General features: G+C 36.3%; 1 protein-coding gene across 1 annotated transcript; it reads right to left on the reverse strand.

The window, feature by feature from the left end:
• Positions 1-680: 680 nt before the first annotated feature.
• SLC5A7 (solute carrier family 5 member 7) lies at positions 681-27,138 on the reverse strand. Its single transcript, XM_021925157.2, has 8 exons — positions 26,058-27,138; positions 22,195-22,308; positions 21,282-21,437; positions 16,741-16,889; positions 12,939-13,082; positions 8,761-8,914; positions 6,286-6,503; positions 681-4,418 (listed from the first exon to the last, which is right to left on the reverse strand). Exons 1-8 carry the CDS (start codon positions 26,233-26,235, stop codon positions 3,789-3,791), a joined length of 1,743 nt encoding a protein of 580 aa, XP_021780849.2. The 5' UTR covers positions 26,236-27,138; the 3' UTR covers positions 681-3,788.
• Between the last annotated feature and the right edge of the window lie 202 nt (positions 27,139-27,340).

A 27,340-nucleotide genomic window follows, 5' to 3' on the forward strand; every position in this document is an offset into this window, starting at 1 on the left:
ACAGAGCACATAGTTGGAGCACAATGACAGCCACTTATCACTTAGAGATTGGCTTCATGTAACAACTGTTGGTCAGCTGTTTGGTTTGAAAAATGCAGATCTTCTTTTTGTGATTGGAATGAATATAACTGGAATCACCTGGCTGGCTCAGTCAGCAGAGCATGAGATGCTTAATGGATATTAATCTATTGATTTCTTTGATTTACACAAGACCTGTGTGCAACGGTAGAATGTCTTTTCCAAGAAAAACAATTTACATTTGTTTTTGAGCTATGACATATATTGCCCCAAGACTTACGTGAGGTGCAGCATTTCCACGTGGCATTTACCTATCCTCCAGTAATGAGATGGTTTATTTTGATTTCATTGCATAATTGTCTTGAAGCACCATATACATTTAGTTTCAGAGAGGGCCCCCAAAAGCCAGATTTAGACAGTGATATCCTAAATTGACCAGCACAATTTAATACATTGCCATTACACTTAAACATTTACACAGTTGCAAATCTACTTATTTTAGGCATAATTTTATATAATATTTTGACAGACAAAAATATATATTCTGGAACCATTATATGCATCTGTCTATGAAGTAGCAAACTTACAATAAATTATATATTATACCATTGTAAATTTACATGAAGGCTAAAACAGAAAAAGAAATCATAATTTATGTTTAAAATATAATGTTAATTTATTATTTCCAAGTAAAAAGAGGAATAGCCATTATATTAGATTCACTTATTTTAAGCTTATACTCATTTCATATTCACATAAAATTCATTCCTTGTAAGTGTAGCAATGAAGTTGTATTTGGATGCTGAGTGTTTGAAACAACTAGTTGTTGATATTGCAGTGCAGCTACAGGCTTGCTGATTTGAATATGTGTGGGAAAAAGAAGCATTTAAATTACTCAAGAAATATGTTACAATCATATCAAAAGTATGAAAATAAAATATATGTTTTCTTCTAATGTTTAATCCACAGGTATTGCCTTCCAAGGTTAATATAGCCAGTGTCTGAATGTTTTGTTTATTTTATTTTCATTTGAGGGCAGATGTTGAAAATCAGGTCTACTGATTGAAGCTGGAAGAACACATAAATGTCTGCATTACTCATTCTGTCAAAACAAAGCAAATGATGGGTAAAAAGTATACTCTTGCACATTTCACAGCTTTGTGATACAACTGTCCTGGAAATTGGGTGGAAATTTATGCACAAATGTGCTTAAGTAAAGACCTTGTGACCATTGTTTCCTTCCTTGTGATCTTAAACCATTTTTGTATTTAAAAATCATCTTGCTAACATTTAGCACATTTGTGGATTAATAACAAACTAGTCTTTTATATACCTACTTTGAGGGTAGGTGAGGAATAATGGGTTAAATACAATATAATATTATTTATTGGCTTAAATTATCTAAGTTATCTAGTTTTAGCATTTTGAACAGGGCAAACATTTTCCCCCTGTTTCCGTCTATTGTGAGAAATTGAATTACATGGAAGAAATTTTTAATGTTAACCTTCTTTTCCCCACTGAATTTAAGTGTGGTTGTTGGGACAATTGTTGCCTAATGGAATGGTACAATGTAAAGAGACCTGTAAGGAGACGATGCCTCCCTGTTGCATTATATGACAGTATGAGTGAGTGTTTCCTGATGCACATGGTGGAAGCCTGTGCCTCAGCAGGCTGAGACAGATGCTCAGGGTGACAGGTTGGATAAAAGCCACCATTCAGGTAGCATGCTGGGGAGCATGGTGCATCTGGAATAATGGTGTTTGCCAGGAATTGTAGTCTCCAGCAATTCATCACTTTTATGTGTCAAATGTGTTAATATCTGTGGTTTTTTTATTTAATGAATTTCTTGCCCCTTTCTCTTTTTTCATTCAATACCTGAGAATCATGGACTCCCATACTTACTGGCTCCAAAAATATACTCCTTCCATGTACTCCATAGGGTACTGAATAGATTCTGAGAAAATAGATGAAGAAAAGTAATTCTCTTTTCATTTAGATATATGTGATATTCAGTGAAGATTTTGAATGCAATGTAATATTCACATCAAATTTTGATAAAGCACTGAAAATATGAGACATATAAAATTATTTAATTTCCCCTTTTAAAAATTATCCTAGACATTAAATTCATGTTTAATGATAAAGATGTATTATCTGATGCTTTGAGACAATTACAATTAAATCTTATGAAAGGAATTCTAGGGTCAAGATACAACTTTCATTCTTAATGTTAAACACTAAGTTAACTTCATTTTGTTCATGATTTGCAAAAAAGAAGTATTTTTGAAAAAAAAAAGTGCTTTTGTTTCAACAATTCAGACTGACTTTCTTTATGGGATCAGATTCCCTGATCACTTTTCAGCTCATCACTTCACTTTGCTTTTGTAGAAATGGCTCTAGTTATTTCTATAATGTGTGACTGGTGTGAAAACACTTGAAACGGACACAAATCATTACACACACACACGTGTGTTTATGAGTGTGTATGTGTAACAGCAGAAAAGGAGCAAAACAGTATTTAATGACCAATCTCATGCAAGTTATCTAGACATCAAATGTTAAAATTGATGGCTTCTTCACTTTAGAACTTATTTTATTTTCTGCTTTCGTCTACATTTTAAAATTCACTATGTACTTTTTGTAGTAGTAATTTGTCTAGTCTCTAAGACTGGCTTATGTGAAAAAGTGCCAAAGAGTAGATCCCTTAACACTAAATCTTTCCTATTAATGAATATCTAAAAATTAGTAGTTTGTTTTTTTCTCATTTTTACTACTATCATGAGGTGTTGTGAGGGCTTCCCATAATAATCATTCAATGAAATATATGTAAATTTAGCAGTGTGCCTCTCGTTAACCATAACTGATGCTGTGTAGCTATCTCTCCTTACGTAAGGCCCAATTTCACTTCCAATATTAACTTACATATTAATTTAGATATATTTATTTTATCATGGAGCAAAACTTTATATACTTGAGATAAAGATAAAAATGTACTGTTCCTCCTATTACCTTCTGCTTAATTAACTTATTGCTTTAAGGTTGCTTAATAATCCTTCAAGTACTCTTTCTATGCATACAGTAGCTACGGAAACATACAAATTAACCCAGTGCTCTTCTACAAAGATGGATTCTATTTTCCTATCACCTTGCACATAAATAAATGCCAGTACATAATATTTTTTTGTGTTTGCTTTGCCCATGCTCATACTACATGCCATTAATAAAAGAATAACAAATTGCACATTCAGCAAATGTTATAGCTCAGAACATGAAAGAAGGGGTTAATCATCGCACTAAGAAAAATAAGCTGGTTAATTCATTGCACCATTCAAGGGAGTGACTGAAGTTATTCTCATAGCTTCAGTGCTATAATGAAACTAGACTCATCAGTGCATAAGCAAACAAAGTTTGTATCAAAACTATCCAATTTCCTTTTTTTCAGTCTCTTTCACATCTACTTCCCTTTTTTGTAACAAATATAGATGCTCTATTTGGCCCTTTGTTCTCTCAGTGGAACTTTATTTTTTATACCTAGCAAAACTATCTAGCATCAAAATCAATATTACTATGGATGAGAAAGAAAGTTGTTGCTTTCATAGGTGCTTCCTTCTAGCTTGGCTTGTATTTGTGCAACTGCACTTTATATGAATTTTTACCCTCCTGAACATTGTTTATATTTTAAATATATTTTTGTATGCTGCAAATCATCTCTCCAGAACTACCCTATTACAGTGTTCTGTTTGCTAAAGCAGTATTTTATTTAGATGGGGTCACTGTAAATTATCTTCAGTCCCAGACCCTTCTGGACTGGAATCAACATCAAGGAAGGCCTCTTTATTGGTGAAAGTTGAGCTGAGGGTCATGCTCTGTCGCGGCTTCACAAGTGCAAGTTCATCTAATTTAATATTTTCATTTTTGACAAGAATTGTCTTATCCATGTTTTCTTCACTGTGTCTTGCAACAACAGCATCAAATAGATCTAATTTAGGTGGCAAGCTTCCACTTTCAAATAGATATTTGGCTAGATAGGAGATGCAAATGTTGGTTAAGAATGAAGTAACCATGGCAAGTGTTTTAAATGGGAATTTCTGATTATATATACCATTATCATCAGGGTAATAGCCAGGGTAGAAGATCAAGGGCTGAAGATAGAGGTATGGCTCCCCTCCAGTTATTCTCAGGAAGAGGCCAGAAACGTAACCTGCCACAGCCCCATAGGTGTTGGTTCCCTTAACAAAGAGCACACAAAGCAGCTGGGGGAAGATGACGATGTAAACAAGGTCAGAACTGAGGTACCAGAGCCCATACACAGTCTTCGTCAGCAAGGCCATGGCTGTTGCAGATGCTCCAAACACAAATACTGTGATTCGCATGACCCAAACGATTTCTTTGTCCGAAGCCTGTAAGAAATTGCCACAGTGTCAGCTTTTTGCACAGTGTCTTGACTCATGTAGGTCAAGAATGAGACACATTTTTTTGCTTCAAAACTAGTCTAAAGAATTCCCCTGGTTCAAATGGCTCAATCTATGGGAAAACTCAATACAGCTACAGCACCCAAAGGAAACAATTAAGGTGGGTGGACCTTTGGGAGGGGTTTCTGTGTACCAGATGCATGACACATAGGCCACCTAGGCCTTTTCCTGAATGCATAGGGGGAAAGGCAGGATGAGCTAACACGGTGTCAGAGAGGTATAATAAAGCACGGGAGGATTTCCTCACTTTACATATTAGGGGACAGTTCTTATGTGGCATTGACAGATCATAGGCCATCCCTACTTTATCTCTTTGTAGAAGTGCTACCATCCTTAAAGCTAACCACCTTCTGGTGCTCTTGAAAAGACACATGTGGACGGGCGCAGTGGCTCAAGCCTGTAATCCCAGCACTTTGGGAGGCCGAGGCAAGCAGATCACGAGGTCAGGAGAGCAAGACCATCCTGGCTAACACGGTAAAACCCTGTCTCTACTAAAAAATACAAAAAATTAGCCGGGCATGGTGGCGGGCGCCTGTAGTCCCAGCTGCTCGGGAGGCTGAGGCAGGAGAATGGCATGAACCCAGGAGGCAGAGCTTGCAGTGAGCCGAGATGAAACCACTGCACTCCAGTCTGGGCGACAGAGCGAGACTCTGTCTCAAAGAAAAAGAAAAATAGGACATGCACATGTATGTTTATTGCAGCACTATTTACAATAGCAAAGTCATGGAACCAACCCAAATGCCCATCAGTGATAGACTGGATAAAGAAAATGTGGCACATGTACACCATGGAATACTATGTGACCATAAAAAGGAATAAGATCATTCCTTTGCAGGGACATGGATGAAGGTGGAAGCCATCATCCTCAGCAAATTAGCACAGGAACAGAAAACCAAACACCGCATGTTCTCTCATAAGTGGGAGTTGAACAATGAGAACACATGGACACAGGGAGGGAACAACACACACCAGGGCCTGTTAGGGGGTGGAGGGGGGCGGTGCAAGGAAGGAACTTAAGAGGATGGGTCAATAGGTGCAGCAAAGCACATGGCACATGTATATTTATGAAACAAACCTGCACGTTTTGCACAAGTATCCCAGAACATAAAGAAAAATTAAAAACAAAGAAGAAAATGCCTTGTCCAAGGAGTTCCTTTGGTTACATTTTAAAAAATCAAATAAAATCAAAACAAAAGAAGGCAAAAGCAAAAACATTGGGATTGTTTTGTTAACTAAAACCTAGAGAGAGGCAAAGCTTTAATCAAGCAAGAAGCATGCTGTTTGATTCAATAAAGAAACAGCCACTTTGATTCAATAAAGAAAATCAAATTGAGAGGATATCTTCTAGCAAAGGTGGACTAGGGAGTGCAAGTATAAAACAGTTCAGAAGTTACAAAAATACGTGTCAGACAGCTTACCATGCCCTGCTTCCACCAAGATTCTCCAGTGTCATAGACAATTTAATTATACTAAATGTTTTGGTAGATAGTTTAAGTTTCATTACTCTTTCATCAGAAAGACAAGAAGGTTAAATGATAGCCCTGTGACTGTACCTCTTGGGAAATAATTATATTGATTTGTTCCCTTTAGTATTGACATGAATAATAACATGTATTGATAGCATCCATTCAGCATAGGTATAATTTGTTATTTAATCTCATATGCTTAATCAAAGTACAGTCAGATTTAATGTAGAATATTAACAAATATATAATAAAGTATATACAACAAATACAACATCAGCAGCAGCAAGAGCAACGCTAGTAAATGACAGGTTGAAGGAAACTGTTCTTACATTTTGTCTGAAGGAAAGCTGGTAGATGTTCCGCGCAAACATGGAACTTGCTGACAAGATGGAAGAGTCTGCTGATGACATAACAGCAGCAGAAACTGCACCAAGACCAAAGAAAGAAATATACACAGGGCAGAGATACTGCAGAACAATTGGTAAAATCATGTCTGCTTCTTCTGTAGTCTTGGGATCTGGAAGCCCGTATGCAGTCTGGTTCCAGTCTGTTGAACAGAATCAACAACCATTACAACAACCAAAGAGCCAAATGTTCTTTATCCATCTGGGGTCATCCTATTTACTAGGTTGTTTTGAAATAAACTCAGAATCATGTACATTAGTCTGCTTAGGTGTGAAGTCCATGTGCTGGTCAAGTGGAAATGTCTTATGTCTCCTGACTTCTAAAGGGTATTGGTTACAATTAGGGTTATTCACAATGCCTGCACAGACACTGGTAGTAAGAAATATATTTCCTTCCTACAGTGATGGTGTTACATGGCATAGAATCATAGAAAACAAATGCTTATAAACATAATTCTAGAGTATTCCTTCGACCACTTGGAAATGTGGTGGGACACTCACTGTTCCTTCTTTAAGGCTCAGTTATTCATATGTAAATGAAAAAAGACAATAGTAGGCCTATTCTCAGCCATCATCTCTCTGTACATAAACTTGGTTTTGAAGCTGCCTCAGCATTAATTTTCAACTATTTCCACCTTGCATAGAATTTCACTGGATTAAGAACAGTCCCTTTTTATTGAATAAAAAGTATAGTCATGTGGCTGAAATTTTCAGAAAGTTTTGGTTGTGGTAGGGTAAGAAGACTTGGAACACAGATTTATCTTTGAATACATAGCTTCTTTACTATTTAGTTGTAGCATGTGTTGAAAAACTATGGAATCCTTAAATGTACATTAGCATAGTTGGCTTTTTATTTGCTGAACTTCTTTAATATCATGATCATTGGACCAAATAAGAATTGTTCTTTTTGGATCCTACCATTTTTTTCTTCCCTCATTTTCTATTACAATTGTCTCCAAAACCTGCTTACATGCAGGCAACTTTGTGGCCTTAACTGAGATGTTACGATAACAGAAATAACAAACAAGAATGTGTATCTAATCCAAGAAAAAATAGGCTTAATGCTGTTTCTGTTAGCCTGTGTTCCTACCATAAACACACACACACACACACACATTCATATATGTTTTCTGCTTGTGAGAGAAATACTATCCTTTTTCAAAGACAAACACTACCTACCACCTTTGTCAGTCATCTTTACAACTTTCGAAGTGTTTGTCTCCTGGACGAACAACTGGAATGGAGAATCTACACTATGAACCAGGACTGCTCTCCTAAAAGTTAAACAATCCAATAAAAGACTCTACTAACTGAAAGTCAAAGTTGCTGCAGGAACATCACCCTGGATCACCTTTACAAAATACAACAGGGCAAAAGGTGAACTTTAATCTATTTTATTCCCTCTACCTAGAAGATGCCTTCAAATCTGAATTAACATGATGTATTTTCATTGAGTGCTCTCAAAAGTTACAACACAGGAACATAATGGTCAGGAGTAATTAATACATTTCATTAAATTAACGGTGAGCTTTTGAACATGTTCCACATAGAGACTAACAGGGAGGTAAACATTTCATAATGCTCTTTTTTCAAAACTGTTTTTCAGGAAGTTATTCTCTAAGTGACTTTGTTTCTTAGTTTGTGTTGACCTAAACACTTATTCATTGCTTTCTTCAAGAAAGAAAACTCCTAATTAAAACCTAATAAAGATGTAAAGCAGAAATCTCAAGTTCAAAGTGATCTTTAGGGAGGTCATGAGGATGACAGGTAAAGTTCTCTAAGCCTGTGACTCTCCACTCTGGCTCTCAACTCACCTAGGGGTTTGAAAAGAACACTAGTGCTTGTCTCTATCCTCAGTTATTGAAATAAAATTCCTGTGAAGTAGGCCAGATGTCTGTATTTTTAAAAGATCCCCCCACCATTCCCCAGCTGATGTCAGCAGGCACCTTAGTTGGGATACACTGCTGGCGGGAGTGCATATAAACAATCGATAAATATACCACAATTGGGAGGAGGGTGTGCTTGCCAGTGTTGCGTAGTGGAGTGAGCAATCAAAAACATTGGAGGCTGGGTGCGGCAGCTCACACCTGTAATCCCAGCACTTTGGGAGGCCAAGGCAGGTGGATCACCTGAGGTCAGGAGTTTGAGACCAGCCTGACCAACATGATGAAACCCTGTGTCTACTAAAAATAAATAAAACAAAATAAAATAAAATAAAAATAAAAAATTGGAGACCGCTGAACTATAACACAATTTACTGAATGCTATAACAAATTTATAAACATAAATGTGATGCGAAAGAATTCACCATGTGGAGGTAAGAGGGAAGTGGGACAGAAGGGTGTCTGGGTGGGGATTGTAAACTAACTGGCACATGTGGTGAAGCTACAAGAGATTTACCTGTTGATGCTCCAATGGCCCCAATGAGTATGGCTGGGACAGCCATTACCAGGCACCCGAAAGCTGCCAGGAAGGACAGCACTTGAGCATAGGTGGCTGAAGATGAAGAGAGAACCCTCTGGAAGTACGCTTGCCATGGGATTCCACCCAGCATCTGTGTGGGAAACACGAGGATGGAGAGTGAACTAGAGGCAAACATCTATTCTATTTTTTTAAAAGAGATTTACTGCAATCACATTTAGAATAGTCATAAGTACAACTTAGAAGTATTTTTAAAAGTGGCATATAGTCACAAACATCAATTAGTATCATCATGTTTGCTATGATCTGATGTCCGTGTTCCCCCTAAATTCATACAATGAAATTTTATCACCAAGGTGATGGTATTAGGTATCAAGTTGGCAACTTTGGGAGATGATTATCCCATGAGGGTGGATTCCTTATAAAAGAGAGCCAAATGAGTTTTTTTTCTCTTCCACCATGTGAGGAGGCAGCAACAAGGTGCCTTCTATGAGGATGCGAATCCTCACCAGGCAGTGAATCTGCCAGCATCTTGATCTTGGACTTCCCAACCATGTGAAAAACTGTGAAAAATAAACCTGTGTTGTTTATAAGCCACTCCGTTTATGATGCTTTGTTACCCAACTGAACTAAGACAATGTATCATCAACTTTCAATTGTGCAGAATTTCCTGAAGTTCTTTTTCTCTGTAATTACATAGAGCAATTATTTCTTTTCATTTATTTACCTATTTTGAACTGCATTTAAACTACCCTAGAGGCCTTAAATTTGTTATCATCTGGTGGTTCCAACCATCAGAAAATATTCTCAAAAAATAATTAAGATTTTGAAAGTATGACATTTAACCTGAATCAGTGCAACCCAAAAATATTTTTACACTCCAATCATGTGCCAGGCAATTTAATGGCTGTAAAAGCAAGGACATGAATAAGGTATGGTTCTTTCCCTGGAACTTACTTTCTACTGGGAGAGTCAATGTATGTGGTGTTTTCCAAAGTGAGCACTGCAGAGTGCTCAAGGCAATACAGCCGGCATCAAATAAAATACTAGAACTTCTATGTATATTCATTTTACTTTGCACCTAAATATTGTATGATTGCTTTTATTCAATGATTTACATCATATATCAGTACAGAATATATAAGCAACTGATAGATATACATACCTCTATTGGAATGTGCTTAAATTTCTTATTGAGCATATGCGATCAAAAATGTTTAAACTATAATGCAATTTGTTGCATGATATAAAGAGGTCCGTATGGGAATTAAAATGATAAACCATTAATTATTTGCGATAAGAAAGAGGTGGTAAGAAGAGAGAAAGGGTAGCTGCATGTTAACAGGAAAACCTGCAGAAATGAAGTGCAGATTGTCCATAGGCTTTGAGAGCATTTTCATAGGTGGAGATCGAGGGAGAAGAGAGTACCTGAGAGAGAAACTAATAGGAAAGAAGAAAATAACGACAGCAACCAGGCAGCTGAGACCACTGGGTGTTTGGTGTGATGAAGGTCAGTGAGTGAGGGAGTGGTTGCAGGAGAAGCTGGAAACACACTTTTGGCTAGATTACTGTTACTTCTCTTCCTGGCATAAAGTCAATATTCCATAAATATTGGTCACATGAACGAATGAATGAATTGATAAATGAGCTTGCCGTAGCACAATGTATTGAGGTTTCATTAACTGCCTGTCTGTCTCACTGGGCTCTGGTGGGGACGTCTGTCTTATCATGGTCTCACCTGGGCTAAGCAGAGTATCTGTTACATAGATACCATAACAATCTCCTTCTTATAAAAGCCATATATGTTCAAAAGTAATTAAAGGGAAAAATTCTAAAATTCATAACCCCATTCCTCAAGTCTACATTCTTCCAAAACCTTTTCCTTTCATTTTGTGACCTGTTTTATCAATATATCATTAATTGACAACTTGCATGTCAATGACTTGAATGGATTGATACATCATAAATTACATATTCATCACCCTGGACATTTAGGTCATCAGAAGTTTTTAAGTAGGGTAAAGTCTGACTTCATCTACAAACAGAAGCTCTCATGATGCAATGGACTGAATGCTTGTCCTCCTAAAATTCATACGTTGAAACTCTAATCCCAATGTGATCATATTCAGAGGTGGGGCCTTTGGAAGATAATCAGATCATAAGGGTGGAGTCCTTATTATGGGATTAGGACCCTTTTGAGAAGAGGCCAGAGAGCTCTCTCACCCTCTTTCCACCATGTGAGGTCACAAAAAGAAGTGGACAGTCTGCAACCTGGAATACTGCCATCTTGAGAACCTAATCATGCTGGTACCCTGGTTTCAGATTTCCAGCCTCCAGAATTATAAAAATTATATTCTTCTGTTTATACATCACCCAGTCCATGGTAACTTGTAACAACAGCCCAAACTGACTAAAGTAGTTAGCAATATGGAAAATGGGCATGGGGGAGTAAGAGGTGGGCAGGCTGCCATCAGGGAGACTGGTGGGGGTTATCATAGTAGACCAGGTAAGGAATGCAGTCTACCTAATAGAGAGCAAACATGGGGACAGTGGGCAGGTTCCATGTGTGACCGGGAGATACACTGACAGTATCATTAGCAGGACTTGACAAGTCATCTTCATGTAGGGGATGTAGGAGAGACAACTGGAAGATCAAGACTATTGATGCAGCATTTCAAGGCTGATTTCTATAGTTTATTCATTTCTTCAACATGTACTATTTTAACTTGTCTTACAATTTGAATCATGAATACGACTAAGTCATATAATTTTGTAAAGCTGGAAGGAATTTAGCAATCAGTTTATACAATGTCTTATTTTAAAGATGAATAGTCTGAAGACTAAAGCTTGGTGTAGGGGAAAGGACTTTGAGTTCTTAATATTCTATATCAGTCTCTAACTCAGACAATGGTGTGATTATTGACAAATTGCTTAACTGTTCTAAGTCTCATCATCTCTATGATGTAACCATAAGCACATCTACTATGCAGGTATAGTTACATATACATATTTACTCTTACTCCAGTTCATAATTTTAAGCCATTCCAGAAAAATGAGAGCCAACAGATTTCTCAACAATCCTTAGGCAAAGAAGCCCTCCAGTCTACCACTGGAAATATATATTTTCCCCATATTTTCCTATCCCTTACTAGAAACATTTTTACTGGAAAAGACACAGTTACTTTGAATGTTGAGATAATGCTAAAATTCAGCCACATGCCATGATCACAAAGTCATACAATATTGCCAAACTTCTACAGAGAAAACAAAAATAACCAATTTACCTTTAAGTTTAATAGAACAAGTAATCGATTTCTTTTTTTAAAAAAGATTATTTTTGTAGAGATGGGGTCCTGCTATGTTGTCCAGGCTGTTCTCAAACTCCTGGCCTCAAAATGAACCTTCCACCTCAGACTCCCAAAGGGCTGAGATTACCGGGCTGAGCCACCACACTCCACCATAATCGATTTCTTAACGTTGAAATCAAATACAGTGTGTTATTTTCAGGCCTAACTCCTCTAATTAGCACAGTCATAAAATCTGGTCAGTTCTTCTGGTTGTTCCCTCTTGCCTCAGTGGGATTGGCCATTATCTCTTCCATGTTCTCCTCAAAGTGCCTGCACCTTTGCCCCAAAATTCTGCCTGTTTTCAAGCTTCCTCTGGCTCCTGAGGGCCTCTCTCTTGGCATCTTTCCCGAGTGACACGTACTTTTCCAACTCGCCTCACTTAGGGCCTCTAGCACTAGTAATTCTCTTACTCTGTAATTCAAGAGTGAATGAGAGACTTATTCCATAAGTTGGGTTTCATGACTTAATTCAAAACACAAAATAAAGCTTTTACGAGGTTTTGCCTTCAGGTTGGGGAAAGTTCTAGGGGTAGGGCATGTTATTCCTTGACTTACATCACAACGGAAATGAGGACACACCACACAGAACACCTCACGCTGTCCCCTTAGGGCCTCATTTGTTCTCCACCCTGACACTGTCAGCCACGACAGTCCGGCCCTGGCTCCACCCTCCCAGGAGAAAGTCCTCAATTCAGAAATGGCCATGAGCCCGCAAGCACATTTTTTTTTTACTATGAATATGAAAATCGTGGAAATAAATTTGATTTTAGGAACAATTAGATCACATTCCTCAGGTAAAGGCAATACTTACCAACAACAGAAAACTATCAAGCCAAGAGTAGACTTCAGATGAGTCAACAGTTCCCAGCCACGGCTTTTGGTATTTGGCATGCACAGCAGTGAACCCGATGTCTGTGACTGCAGGATGTGACAATGCAAAGGGGACGCTGATCCACTGCAACAGAAAGTGACACTGGAGCCCTAGGCCATGATTTTCAACTGTCTGATATATGCAAGATTTATACACCTCACACACTGCACAGCTCAGTAATTCCTCCAGTTCAGACAGAGAAGGACCGGAAATCATGTTCTCTGTTTTCTGTTGGGCACCATAAAATACTGATTTAGATAAATTAAAATAGCACTTTGACTATTTCTATGCTTGATTATACCATGTCATACAAACTATAGCAGCAGCAACACAAAATCTCTAGGAAGAAAATATTAGATTTGAAATATCTGTCAATCAATCTATCTATCTATGTATCTATCTGCCTGCCTATCTATCAGCTATCTGTCTCTGTCTGTCTGTGTCTGTCTGTCCATACACACACACACACACACACACGTAAATAGATAGGTAGCTATTGAGATATATATCCCCTTGTTTGTGGGTGGTGGGAGGAGGGGAGAGATGTGGATTGTTTTCGTTTTCCTCTTCTGTTAAATGTTGGATAACACAAACTTGAGTTCTAATAAAAAATTGTATTTCTCAGCTGCTCAGGAGGCTGAGGCAGGAGAATTGCTTGAACCTTGGAGGCAGAGGTTGCAGTGAGCCAAGATTGGACATTGCACTCTAGCCTGGGCAACAGAGCAAGACTCCATCTAAATTAAAAAAAATTGTATTTCAAAAAAAATAAATGGGTGCCAGGCACTGTGGCTCAGGCCCGTAATCCCAGCACTTTGGGAGGCCTAAGGTGGGCAGATTGCTTGAGCTCAGGAGTTCTAGACCAGACTGGGCAATCTGGTGAAACCCCATCTCTACAAAAAATACAAAAATCAGCCAGATGTGGTGGTGTACACCTGTAGTCCCAGCTACTCGGGAGGCTGAGGTGGGAGGATTGCATGAGCCTGACAGGCAGAGGCTGCAGTAAGCGGTAACTGAGCCACTGCACTCCAGCCTGAGTGACAGAGCCAGACCCTGTCTCAAAAAAGAAAAAAAAATGGTCAGATACAATGGCTCATGCCTATAATCCTAGCACTTTGGGTGGCCAGTGTGGGAGGATTGCTTGAGTCCAGGAGTTCAAGATCAACCTGGGATATATGGTGAGACCTGGTCTCTACAAATAATAATAATAAATAAAATATTTTAAAAATTATATTTGAAATATATATCCATATAAAAGAGTGTGTGTGTATACACACACACATATATACACACAATTCTTGAAGTGGAAGTGTGTGTGTATATATATGTATGTGTATACACACACACACTGTTTTATGTTTTCTGTGAATTAAGGAAAGATATACATTCATTAAGGGAAAGATATCCATTCATTAAAGTAATAAGAAAATATGTGATTGAGAAATATATGGGTGACATATAAGCCTTCAAAGATGGGCCTGATAATAACAGGTAGAATAATAAAGAATTGAAGGAAGAGATGTTTAGATGGAGCAAGGCAAAGAATAGAAGAACATGTGGTGTGTGTTTGTGTGTGTGTATGTGTGTGCACCCACATCTGTTGGTGACGGGTTTTGCTGGCATGGGAGTAGTTTGGGGAAATGGGAGAGATAAAGATGGATGTGTGGAGAAAACCCACATTGCAAGTTAAAGGATTTGTATTTTGTTTTTGCAGGCAACTGGAAGTTAGAAAAAAATCTTTGAAGTCTTAAAAAGATTTCGGTGGAATTTATTCTGAAATTTAATAACATAGACATGAATAGTGAGTTTAGCAAAAAGGAAGAGTCAGGGACAGTGGCAGGTGATTTCAACTCCACCTAGATGAAGGCCTGAAGTATAGCAGTGACACTGGGAATGAAAAAATACCAGTACTAAAAAGGATTATGAAGAGCAAGTCAACAACCCTTACATTACAAGAAGGAGAGAGAGGTCAGAGAGAGGGAAAATGAACAGAAAAACCTCAAGTGTACAGTTTTGGAGCTCTGGGGGTGATGATAAAATCAATAATACTAGAGAATTTGAAAAAAGACGGTTTAAGGGGTAAGTTGATTAATTATGTATGCTCATACAGTAATTAAAGTTTGGAAAACAACATTATTTAGTCTTTTATTCAGCCAATTCAATAGGGCCTTAACTAGTAACCAACAAAACTTCATTCCTTATCAATGTGGTTACATTTTGTGGCAGAAAAAATATTCTAACATCTTTGCACTGTCATCTTTACACTTGTATACTTGATTTATGCACCCATGGGTTTTAAGTTCTAGTCTCATACAAAGCAATGAGAAATCACATATATCATCAATAATAGGTTCATTCTCTTGGGTTGTGTTTCTCAGAATACCTAGTACATCAGTTATGAGAGCTGTCGTTGCCAAACCAACCTGGCTCCTGACATTCTGAAGAGGGATTTATTTCTATGTTCCCTATTTTATTTCTGGAAATTTATGTTGATGCTAAGGAAAAATCAGAATTTCTGTACAGTCCACTTAATTTTGGTAATCTAAATAGAAATAGTGGGAGTCCTTGAGTAAATTAAATATTCTTGTATTCAGTTACAATATGAATGGATGAAATTCCACGAAATACAAAATGTCTAAGGAGAAAAAGAGAAAATATTATAATCTTTGCTGGCACATGTAAATTCATAGTTAAACTGTACATCTAATTGTAGTCCGCTTTTTTAAATTTTTCCTCTAGGACATTATTAGAGATGCTGGAACGTTTATGAAAAGGAGAGAAGAGCATGAGATTACTTCTTCATTTTTAATTTCTAAGAGTCTAGTGTCAAAAGTAAAATATAATGAAATGCTTTACATTGTAAGATAAATAAATAAAGATGAGGAGAATCAAGAGTACTTAACCATCCTTGGGAATATGAATCATGATCTCTACTGTTAGCTTGCTCTGTCCATGGGCTTTGCAGGAGGGCATTGACGCTACAGAATCTACAACTGGGATAATATATGTGTAGGATGAGATAATGTATGTGAACCTATGATAACCCTAGCCCAGCATGGACACACTAGTTTTTATACTTCTTTTGCTACATCTTAGGTATTGAATATTATATGCATAACTGTACTGTTCACATTTCTTCAACATTGACTAAAATGTGTTCAGACACACACAAGTGTTTTTAATATAGTGCTAATAATACTCATGTCTCATAATTATAATAAAAACAATAGATAATAAATCTTTCTGGTGCCTTATATAATTATGAATTGTCTCTGTTTTTAGACCACAAATAGTGATGATTAATATTTGAAATCCACAGTTTTCCAATGGGATCATTTCTATGTCTTATGAGCATTCTTAGAATTCACCAACTAACATAAAAGGAGACTTGTACAGGTTGCCACTAAGGTTTGAATTTTGTTATCTCTGCCGAGGAAAGTGGATTGTCTTAAATACTCAAAGGAGATCATGCATATGTTTCCATCAAATCTAGGCATGAAGGAAAGGAAGACCTAGACCTTTCTAACAATTCAACGTAGAGCACACTTTTCCGTCAAATTTTATCAAAATGACTAGTTTTTCATCTAATTAATTTATGGAGAAATTTGAAATTTCATATAATATGTGATTTAGTGTGTATTACTCATGAGGGAAAATAAGATTTCTATTAATTTTTAATGAGTTAGTATGAAATACATTGTCTTTTACAGAAAAAAGGAGGAGAATCTTGGGTGCTCCCACTTACCAGCCCCACAAAAATGCAAAAGAGCTGAACAACATCGGTGTAGGCCACAGAATAGAGCCCTCCCACCAGGGTGTACAGAGTGGCAACGAGTGCAGAGATGATGACAGAAATGTTCACATCCACGTCGATGATCACACTGATGGTGGCTCCTGAAACAAACAAGAGAGTGCTGTGGTCAAGGTGCCCAGACAGATTCAGCTCTTTGTATAAGGACACAGTGAAAGTTTAGTGATAAACAACATTTGTCTCTCTCTCATATGAAATGTAGTGGATGATAACACCTAAAGTTAATTTTTCTATTGAAATTTGTATATCTTAATAAATTCAGTGAGACACACACTTTTGCTTTCTGAAATGAGTGGTTTGCTAACTTATTTATGTGGAGGACACACAGATCTGTAGTATGCTTATGGAAGACCCTGAATTACTGAGAAATTTAATTACATTACGAGAACTCAAAATAATTTCACTATCTGGAACTCTGACTCAATCAAATACAGCCATGTGTTGCTTAACAATAGGGATGGGCTCTGAGAAATGTGTCGTTAGGTGATTTCATTGTTGTGCAACTTCACAATGTATACTCACTCACAAATCTTGATGGTATAACCTACTACACACCTAGGCTACATGGTATGGCCTATAGATCCTACACTACAAATTCATACAGCTTGTTACTGTACTGAACACTGTAGGCAACTGTAACATGATGGTAATTATTTGAATATCTAAACATATCTAAACATAGAGAAAGTAACAGTAAAAATATGGTATTATAATTTTATGGGACCACTGTCATATATGCAGTCCATCATTGACCAAAATGTCATTACATGGCACATAACTATATACGAAATACATTAGTCACATCTATGAAAAACACGAGGCTTTCTGAGAAACATGATCATCCATTTCCACATTTTACAATTAACATTCATTTGCTATTTTGCATTTACTCTGCTCCCTGCTAGGTTTTGATAGCTAATAAATGGTTAAGGCAGCAGAGAATTGAGAAAAATTTGTAGGAACAAATTATCAAATTGGTAAATGTTATTAATCACTCTCTCCCTCTTTAATTTGTGACAGATCACTCTTATTTTATTTAATTGCTAGAATATACCAGTCCTGTTCCTAGGATACCAATATACTGAAGAGTCTAAGATTTGAATATCATACTTTTTAAAGTAATTTTCATCATCAAAATTTTAAACTTCTCTTAGAAATCAAATTTATGTTTCTCCTTATAACATTGTTTATTGTGTTTGTTGGTCCTTATATTTCCACTGAACGTATTGAGGTATGACGAGTTTGGGCCACTGTGGTTCTTGGACTGACAGTTCATAATTCACTTGTTGCTTTACTAGTCCTTTCCCTATTGTTCTCAAAACTATACAGTTTACATGTCACATTATTAAATGCATACATGAAATGGATCTGTGGTTTTATGTATCATCAGTTGCAGCCAGCTGAGTGGTCTTACACGCTACCCCCATTCCTCAGTCGGCATGCTAGTAGTATATACAACTCACTGGAGATGAAACTACATTATCTCAATATAAGATGTGTTGATCCAAAATATCAGTACAAAATATTTTTCAATGCTTTTGCTATGGTGATAAAATAAAATTATTTTCCGGAGTAAAGACCCATTAAAAAGAAAAATCTAGTAAGAAGTTGGAGAAAGAAGACAAGGAAGAGAGATCAAGTATAGATGAGTGACTTTAGATAATTGACTGAGTTGTTTCACAGATATTTGAAAAGTAATTGTTTTCCTGAGATCATTTACTTCCAATTGAAACTTGCAATTCTTTGTTGTTTTTTTTTTGTGTGTGTGTAGTTCTCCACTTTAATAACACTTCTAAGCTATATACCATGAATTATGAAAAGTTCAATTATAAAATAAAGATTACCTGACTAAAATCTCAAAGATTTGGGGTCCTAGTAGATGCTGTCACTTAACTGTAACTCAGAGATACTAGAGACGTCAATCACCTCTCCATTATCACTATTAAAATTAGATAAAAATGTCTCTAAAATATTTTCTGAATAATTAAATCAATTGCAGTAAGTAAAACAAAGTGACACTTTGAGGTATGCTAGTAAATATTAGTCTACTCATGAAGCTATAAAATAAATATACTGCAAAATTATGAAAATCCACTGAACTTGAGCTGTTAGGAGTATAAATACACATTTCTTTAAAAAGTTGGAAGATGTCAATTTCTACCAAGAAAATAGTTTAAGATTCTCCTATGTTTCAATGGTGAACTATACACATTCACACTAAGGTGGTAATAGATCTTATATACTCTTGAATAGATCAAATTATTTGTAATAAACACTAAATTTTAATGAAGTCCAACTATTACCTTTTATTTGTGTAAATTTAAAGATTACAGTTGCAATGATGTTACCCGGGTATACTACATAGTGGTGAAGTTTAGACTTTCAGTGCTTTCATTACCCAAATAACGTACATAGTACCCAGTAAGTAACTTCTCTCTCACACACACACACACACACACACTCACACACTCTCTCTCTCCCCCTCAAAGAGTTCAAGCAATTGCAGCAATGTTTTTACATATGTTGTTTGATACATGTGTGCATGTGTGTAGAAAGATACAGACAGTAACATATTTTATATATGTAATCATGCATTACATAATAATGTTACCATCAATGATGAACCACAAATACACAAATTCTCATAAAATCATAATGAAGCTGAAAGAGTCCTATTGCTTAGTGATGTTGTAGCTATTGCATTACAATTGCCTACAGTATTCAGTGCAGTAACATGTTGCACAGGTTTGTAGCCTAAGAGCAATAGGCTATACCATATAGCCTGTGTGTGTAGCAGCTACCAGCTGGGTTTGTGTAAGTACACTCTATGTTCACACAACATCAAAATTGCCTACTGATGCATCTCTCAGAATGCATCTATATCCTTAACCTGATTGTATATTGTAATACAGGCACGAACATAGACACACATATGTACAAAACTAATTATAACAAAGTTCACAGTTTCGTTACTATATATTTCCAAAATACTTTAGAAGCATTAGCTTATTAATTCTATTCTTTTTCAGGACTCTATTATATAAGTTGATTTTTATTCAATGAGTGAGCATTTTGTATTTTGTTATATACTCAGCCCACTCCTTTTTTGATACCTCAGCAGGTAATTTGTTCTTAAAATTAAAATTTTTTGGTGTTGAAAACAACGGCAAATAAACCCCCATTGCAACTCAACTAATGAGAGTCAGGTGGAAAGCAAGGTGTAGTTTTACACGTAATATCATTAGAACATAAGAGCAGCAGTGGGTGTAGAGTATTATTATCCAGCACCAGGGAAGTGCAGCATTTTCCACCTAGTTCTTACTGTATTTTATAACGATCAAATACTCTTGTTTCCGCAACAGTCACTCTGTTTTCTAGTTGGGAATCAAAAAAGTCCTGACTAACCTGCAGGATGAAATTGGATGTGCTGAAGGCGGGGCAGTGCACGCCTTTATGGGGAGCTTCCATCTCCCAGCTGCCTCAACAGCCTCAGTCAGGTCCAACATTCTCAACTGGTCCTATGTGGTACATCTAAGCCTGTGTCTCTAAGGGTAGATTGGAGCTGAGGCGATGCTAAGGCATGGGCAAACTTTTTCATATGAGTTGTTGAGAAGACATTTAAACTGAAGGGGAAATTCTTGTTACACTCTACCATACTTATTATTTTCCACTACTAAACCATAACATTGAGCTTTATAATATCAATTTATTGAAATAGTTCAAGTTTGTAGTTTTGCCGTGTGACTTACATTATTTACAGCAGAGGGTTAGTGATATCTCACTTCTCCAGAAATGTTATTTACTGCTGGAACTGACTTTGTTTTATATATTTTTAAATTAGACATCTTATTGAAAAAGCCAACATCTCTAAAAATATTAGTGCTTTTAGAATAGCACGCAGCACGGTTGTCTTGGGAGTTATCTAAACTATCTAAGTTTTATATTTGTGTTTATGCCAATTAACATGGCAGTTATTAGAGGGAAAACAATGGTAAAAAGTTCTCAGTTTGCAGAAACAACACTTATTGGAAGAAATTCAGATATAAGTCATTTATTTAAATGTATTCAACGTCAAAAATATATGTTAGTATTCTCATTAACCCCTGGCTCATGAATCCTTGTTTTAAACATTTCTTTTAAGTAAACTGCACTTTTTAGCTATGCTTAATTCACTAGCTCTGTTCAAAATCATATATGGCTCATAAAAGCAAATTGATCATAATAATTCATGATTATCGGTCTAAAGAGGCAATTCAAGTATAGAAAGTGTGGTTGAGGTTTTATTTAACCTCTGCCACCATATTGCAAATAAACATAAATTTTCCATTAAGCTTTTATGCATATAAATAAGGTTCAGTATATGGTTTTAATAAAAATGTCTTCAGAAGCCAAGGCTGAAGAAAGTAAGGTTGTGTATCTGATTGATGTTTAGTTCACTGCGGAGATGCAGCTAGAACAACTTAGTTGGGTCTTACCCAAAGCAGAGAAAATTGCTGCAGCCCAGAACATCTCTCCCATCAGTGCAGGTATAAACAGGAGTCCGCCCATGCGTTTTCCATAGATTTGCTGAAACGGGTCTAACATGGTCACATACCCCTTTGAACGCATAGGTTTTGCAAAGAACAGGCCACCTAAAAATTAAGCAAGTGTTTAGGAGGAAATAAAACAATGTAATATAATAGTCTTTTACTATACTGCCACTTCTCAAAGGAAATGCATTTTTCAGAACAGCTGTATGGATTGAGGAACCAGTCTGAAATACAATGTGCACACAGTACCAACTTACTCTAAATATTAGGTTTAGCAATCTAATGTAAATTATTTAGTACACTTACCATTGTATGTGTCCAAAGACAAGTGGATCTCATTGAGGCATGTGAATTGAAAAACATGAACCAACACATCGCTCACTTAAATGCCTCAATGCATATCTATCACTCAACAGAGCATTTAGAGGTTTTGAATAAGCACAGATTCAATAAAAGCTTTCTGAGTGCCCAAAAAATGAGGTACCTTCTGTTATATCATACTTTTGACCTCTTATTCATTTGACTTGCTAAAAGAAATACAGGTATATTTCAAGCTGATTCATTTTTAATGATATATCCATACTTGTTTTGAAAGAAATAAAACATTAAGATATTCACTGTGCTGATAGCCACAGGATCAAAGGATTTTAAAAATATATTCCATAACCAAGAGATCAAATAATCTAAGCACTAGTGCTCTGCTACTTACCAATTTCTGGTAACAGCTCCTTAAAGATCACAGGGGACATTTTTTTTACAATGGTTATTTACAGTGTTTGACTGGTTATTCCACTTGTTATTACACTCTTGTTCTGTATGCTTTACTGAGTGAGTCACTGAGATTTGCACTTTCACTTACCTAAAATCAGACTAAGAGAATATCCAATTGGTGCCTGAGCCCAAGCTAGGCCATAACCTGGTACATAAACTGCTTCAGCTGTGCCATTGATATACCCTCCTCCGACCCAGGTAGCTGAAACAGAATGAAAAGTGAGGGAGTGATACTGTCTTACCTGTTACACCCACACCTCTCTGCCAAACCAGTGGCTACCGGAGGTTACTGAGCACCTGAAATGTGACTAGCCTGGATTGAGTTGTTCTAGGAATATAAAATATACACCAGATTTCAAATGTTTTTTCTTTCATTCATCACATGCTTAAATGAAAACATGTTGAATGAATTGAGTTACATAAGTTATATTATTAACATGAATTTACCTGTTTCTTTTTGTTTTTAGAGGTTTGTAGAAAATTCAACGTTATGTTTACGGCTCACATTATATTTCTATTGGATAGTGCTGCCCTGGATGTTTTCTGAATGCATTGAGTCAGCAATATTTTCATGATATTATATATAATATAGTCTGAGGTCATGGGGTAAAATTTCTTTATTTCAAAGTCCTTTCATTTTAATTGTATTGATGTTTACATACTGTCCTCAGGGAGTGGTATGTGTGTGTACATGCATGTGTGAACACATGCATGTATGTAGGTGGGTGTATGTATGTGGAAATGTGCTTCTCACTGATAGAAATAGAGTCTTTCTTGAACACTCTGGGGATATCGGAGCTTGCAAATCTTATCTCCATCACCACTAAGTTGCACTTACTACCTTAAATTATTAGGAGTGAAGAGAGGATCGAGATGACACTTCTACTACAAGGTGTCCAAAGTGAGTTTAAATGTTACCTTAAGGCCTAGACTACCTAGCACTCAGAAGAATATAAAATGTGAACTGTGTACATACTTGCAATTCTATATTTTAATATGGATCTTTTAGTAAGGTATTTACTATTTAACAATAAGTAATGAAAAATGCCTTATTCAGATAAATAAAATTTCTGTAGCATAATAGCTGAGGGAAGGAGGTCAAAGAACCAAAGAAAATAAGTTTTGACTTGACAGGTTTGAGCCAAGCATGAGCTACAGATTAATATTTTTCTCCGAATAGACAATGTAGTACTAGTACCATTTTCTCTGAGGAAACAGTATAATATTGAATCCTTGCTGAAAAACTAATGCTGAAGAGAACACTAAACTTTGCAGTTTATACCTTTTCGAGGTTACAGTGTGGTTGAAATATTCAAAACAATCCTTATGCAGAATTTGTGTAAAGTTATGATGGTCACAGGTTGGTAATAAAAATTTATCAGATATGAGGCTGAATTATAGATTGCATCATCCCATTAGGAATAACATTTAACTCTGATGAATTTTCCAAAATCTCACAGTTAGAATGTAGGTAAATGAAATAATATCTATACAAAACTACCTAGGATGTATTTCTATTGTGTTTGTGCCAAAATTTATCTGGCTTTTAATCTAATACAAAGCAAAGAAGAGGGAGTCTTAGGGTTGACATAAAAAGATTTTCCTACATAGGAATTTTAAGTACTTTTAAATGAAAAGTTTATATATAAAATCCTGGAGCCAAATACATATTTAGCAATCACTCCCACCTTTGCAGTAGCTTTTACACCCAGTGTTAACAAATAACAAATGGCATTATTTGTTTTCTTATTCTAAGCCCTGCTGAAATTTTTTAAATGTTTTTTTTTTTTCCCCACTGTGTGTGTAACCATGACCTGAAGAAATAAATTCTTACAGGCAGAAAACTTGAGACTTTATCTTTCTACTAGGTAACTGGAATTGCTAACGCGTCAATGCTTCACTGCATAAAGTAAATGGTCTGATGGTCTTACAAGTACAAAGCTCATTAGTGATCATTTGTCATTGTGTAAGTTCACTGTCCCTTGTCCAAAAAGAAAATGAGTGCCTGAATCATTGCAACTATTGTGGTATAGAAGTGAGGGCTTGACTACTTACTAAGATTTAAAAGTCCCCTTTTTAAATGAATTTAGTCTCTTCTGTAACAGCATTTGCTCTCCATGTTTGTATATTTTGCGTCAGATCCATGAGTGAGATCACAAACTCTTAAACTATACTCACTTTTAAAAGAATCAACATTTTTTAAAAATCTCTATTCTTTATAAAATATATCCAAGTCAATCAATCTGACAAGGTTAGGTAGTATGGTTCAGATTTTAAATGAATTATGATATTGACCAGGTTATTTTGAGTTCTGAGAAAGAAAAAAAAAAGTTTTACAAACTGAGGAAGATCATGGCCCTTTATAAAAAATAGCATTATTCAAATATTTTCTGTATCTTTTAATAGCTTATTAGGTTGGAAAAAAACCTAAATGGTAAAAGCAAATTATAAAATATTATTTTTATGACCATATTGAACAGAATATTAAATGAGAATATAGCGGGTTATAATTATTTTCAATAAACAACATATTTTGATATATAGCAGCTTTCTGATTCTTTCTACAGTGTTTACAAACTGTGTACCTTTTGAAAGAAAGAAAGTGAAACTAGTTACAGGGCTGCATGCGGCACACAGCATGCGGCGGTCGCCAGCATGGCCACCGGAGACCTGTGTTTGGTTCTGCCTGCAGCCTTGGTCCTTGTTAACCTTGTAACCCGGGATCTTCACTGAACCCCAGAGCGCCATCCTAGTGCTGTTAGAAAGACCAAATGAATCCACGTACAGTGGGTGAAGAGTTAAACAAAGATAAAATGTCAATGTCTGAAAGATAGCACTGATGGCTCACATAGAACACTGTAGGTTTCAGATGGCCAAAGTCAAGGGGTTTGGAACATGGATGACCTCTTCCCAGACTGGTTTGGTAAACTACCTGATATACAGGGTGAATCATTTTAAAATTGCACTTCGAGACTGAAATTGGGCATCACTTGATATAATTTCCCATGGGATATTTTTCCAATGAACACTCAGAGTTCCTGCTATGTTGCAAATGTTTAAAAACTCCACTAAGACTCTGTAATGAAATATGTGTTGTTAGTGCAACCGTATTAAATATTAAACATATAATTTTAAGTTGATGTTTTCAGAATGATTTTCAATGACCAAGAAGAATATAGTAAAGAAACAAATCACCCCTTAAACAGAACCACCTTAGTGCAAAGTAAGAAAGAATATCAGCTCCTGCTAACATAACGAAGGTTTGAATGAGAAATGACTACAGATGGTGGCCTGGGGATTCCTATGAGGACACGCCCTAGGTTTTCCCTTTTATAACAAGGTTCATGACATTTCTTTATTAGTGCTGTAGAGTTGTAACATGCGATTGTCTTCCTGTGAGGAATTAGTTATTAAATGAAATTATTTGGTTTCAAAACAGGGAATTACTCAATTGGAAATATTATCACCCCCACATTTATTTATGCAGATTAAAAACCATCACTAGTTGGTATTCATTGACACTTATCATTTAAATCTCAAAGTCACAACTTTATGCACGTATTACTGGACACGTTGAGATGCTGCCTATCACATTCATTAGCGGATACATAGCTTGTAATACTAGGACAGCTTCCCATTCCCCCACCTCTTTGTTTTCACTCTGTTTCCATCCACTCAACAGCCCAGAGAGCCAAGATTTGTTTCATGGCTCTTCAGTCCAGTGATTTATTATCAAATCATTTTTGTTCAAGTACTACTGAGTTGAAACCAATTTATTTTTAGGTTTTAAATGAACAGAAAATTATTTTAAAATATATATAACTAGTGAACATAAAGAATCCCCAAAGGACAAAGAGCAACATTTGCTTTGTCACTCTGAAGCCACACGCTGCACACACACAGATGCCAAGGAAGGGAGGACTGCATGGAGCCGGCGGCGTCTGAACGTACCTGTCATGGTAAATCCACCAACCAATAAACCAATATCTCGGCCACCAACTATGATGGCTTCACTGCGCTCTTCTGCGCTGCCACTGTTTTTGGTTCTCCAGGCAGCCCATATTCCAACCAGCAAAATTAGAAGGTAGAACACGATGATAGCTATCAGTCCTTCCACATGGAAAGTCATTTTTATCTAATGATCCAGATTCTTCTGCAGCTGGCTACTTCATTAAGACTTCTGAAGAAAATACAGGAATGCATGATAAATCAGTCGAGCACTATGCACACGTAGGCAGCCAGGAGTAAACCAGCTGGATCATGAGAGACCCTGTGTCACTCACAGAAAGAATACAACGCTGAAACCACATGTAAAATGGGCAGTTACCAATCAGTGTCCACTACATTATCCTACTTTTATTTAACAATGTAACATTGCTTTGAGTTTGCAAGAAACAGAAAAAAAAAAATGGAAATGTAGTTTAATAAATGGAATCATAATCTTTGTGTGTTTCATACATACTTTAAATTTAAAATTAACCTTGTGTATATCTTAACTCAGTAACTGTCAAATCATTTACAAAGAGTAGGGCTGTATTTGCGTTTTGGAACTAAGTTACTCTTCTAGAATTATTTATTCACTTTAAGTGTTTTGCAAATGACTATTCTGAAAATTTTAAAATATCCATTAATTTATTCATTCTTTTATCTGTCCTTTCAAACAACTTCAGAGAATGGCTTCAGTAGTAATCTGATATAAAAATATCTGGAAAAAAAATCTTTAGAAAAATTCATTTCAAAAACACATCAAACTCCACATTTTCAACAAGTTTCTGTAGTTCAAGTTACTATAGCAACTAAGTATGTTTTTTGTTTAAAGGGTCCACTCTCTTGATCTTCTTCGCCCAACATCCTTCATTCAATTCATCACCCCCCATTAATGGTACATACAGGAAAAGGTTTTTTGTTGTTGTTGTCGTTGTTGCTGTTGTTGTTGCTTTTTAAACACAATTGCCTAAAAGCACAACAGAAGGATCAAAGATACTAAAGTCAAGACTCTTAGAAGACAAACGTCAGGTTCGAAAGCATTCACCTTCTGAAATTCTTGTTCTTTATTTTTTACTTATTTATTTATTTATTTTTTACCTTTGTGACCACGGCTGTTCCCTGAACCCAAACTCTCAAACACAAGTTTCTGGGGGAAACTCTGATATTTGTGCATGCAGGTGGGTGAAGAGACTTTGGGGAAAAGAATCAGCCTCTTTGGAATTTAAAGGAGGCAAAAGAAGCGCCCG

The sequence above is a fragment of the Papio anubis genome, chromosome 14 (assembly GCF_008728515.1).
Source record: "Papio anubis isolate 15944 chromosome 14, Panubis1.0, whole genome shotgun sequence".
Classification (NCBI taxonomy): Eukaryota; Metazoa; Chordata; class Mammalia; order Primates; family Cercopithecidae; genus Papio; species Papio anubis.

Bases quoted from the DNA above. Each gene is read 5' to 3' on its own strand.
- SLC5A7 (XM_021925157.2), bottom strand. From the start codon at position 26,235: ATGACTTTCCATGTGGAAGGACTGATAGCTATCATCGTGTTCTACCTT. The intron at 13,083-16,740 runs GTAAGTGGGAGC...TTTCTGTTGCAG, and splicing joins TTTGCATTTTTGTGGGGCTG to TGGATCAGCGTCCCCTTTGC. The intron at 4,419-6,285 runs GTAAGAACAGTT...AATTTCTTACAG, and splicing joins AGCTTTCCTTCAGACAAAAT to GCTTCGGACAAAGAAATCGT.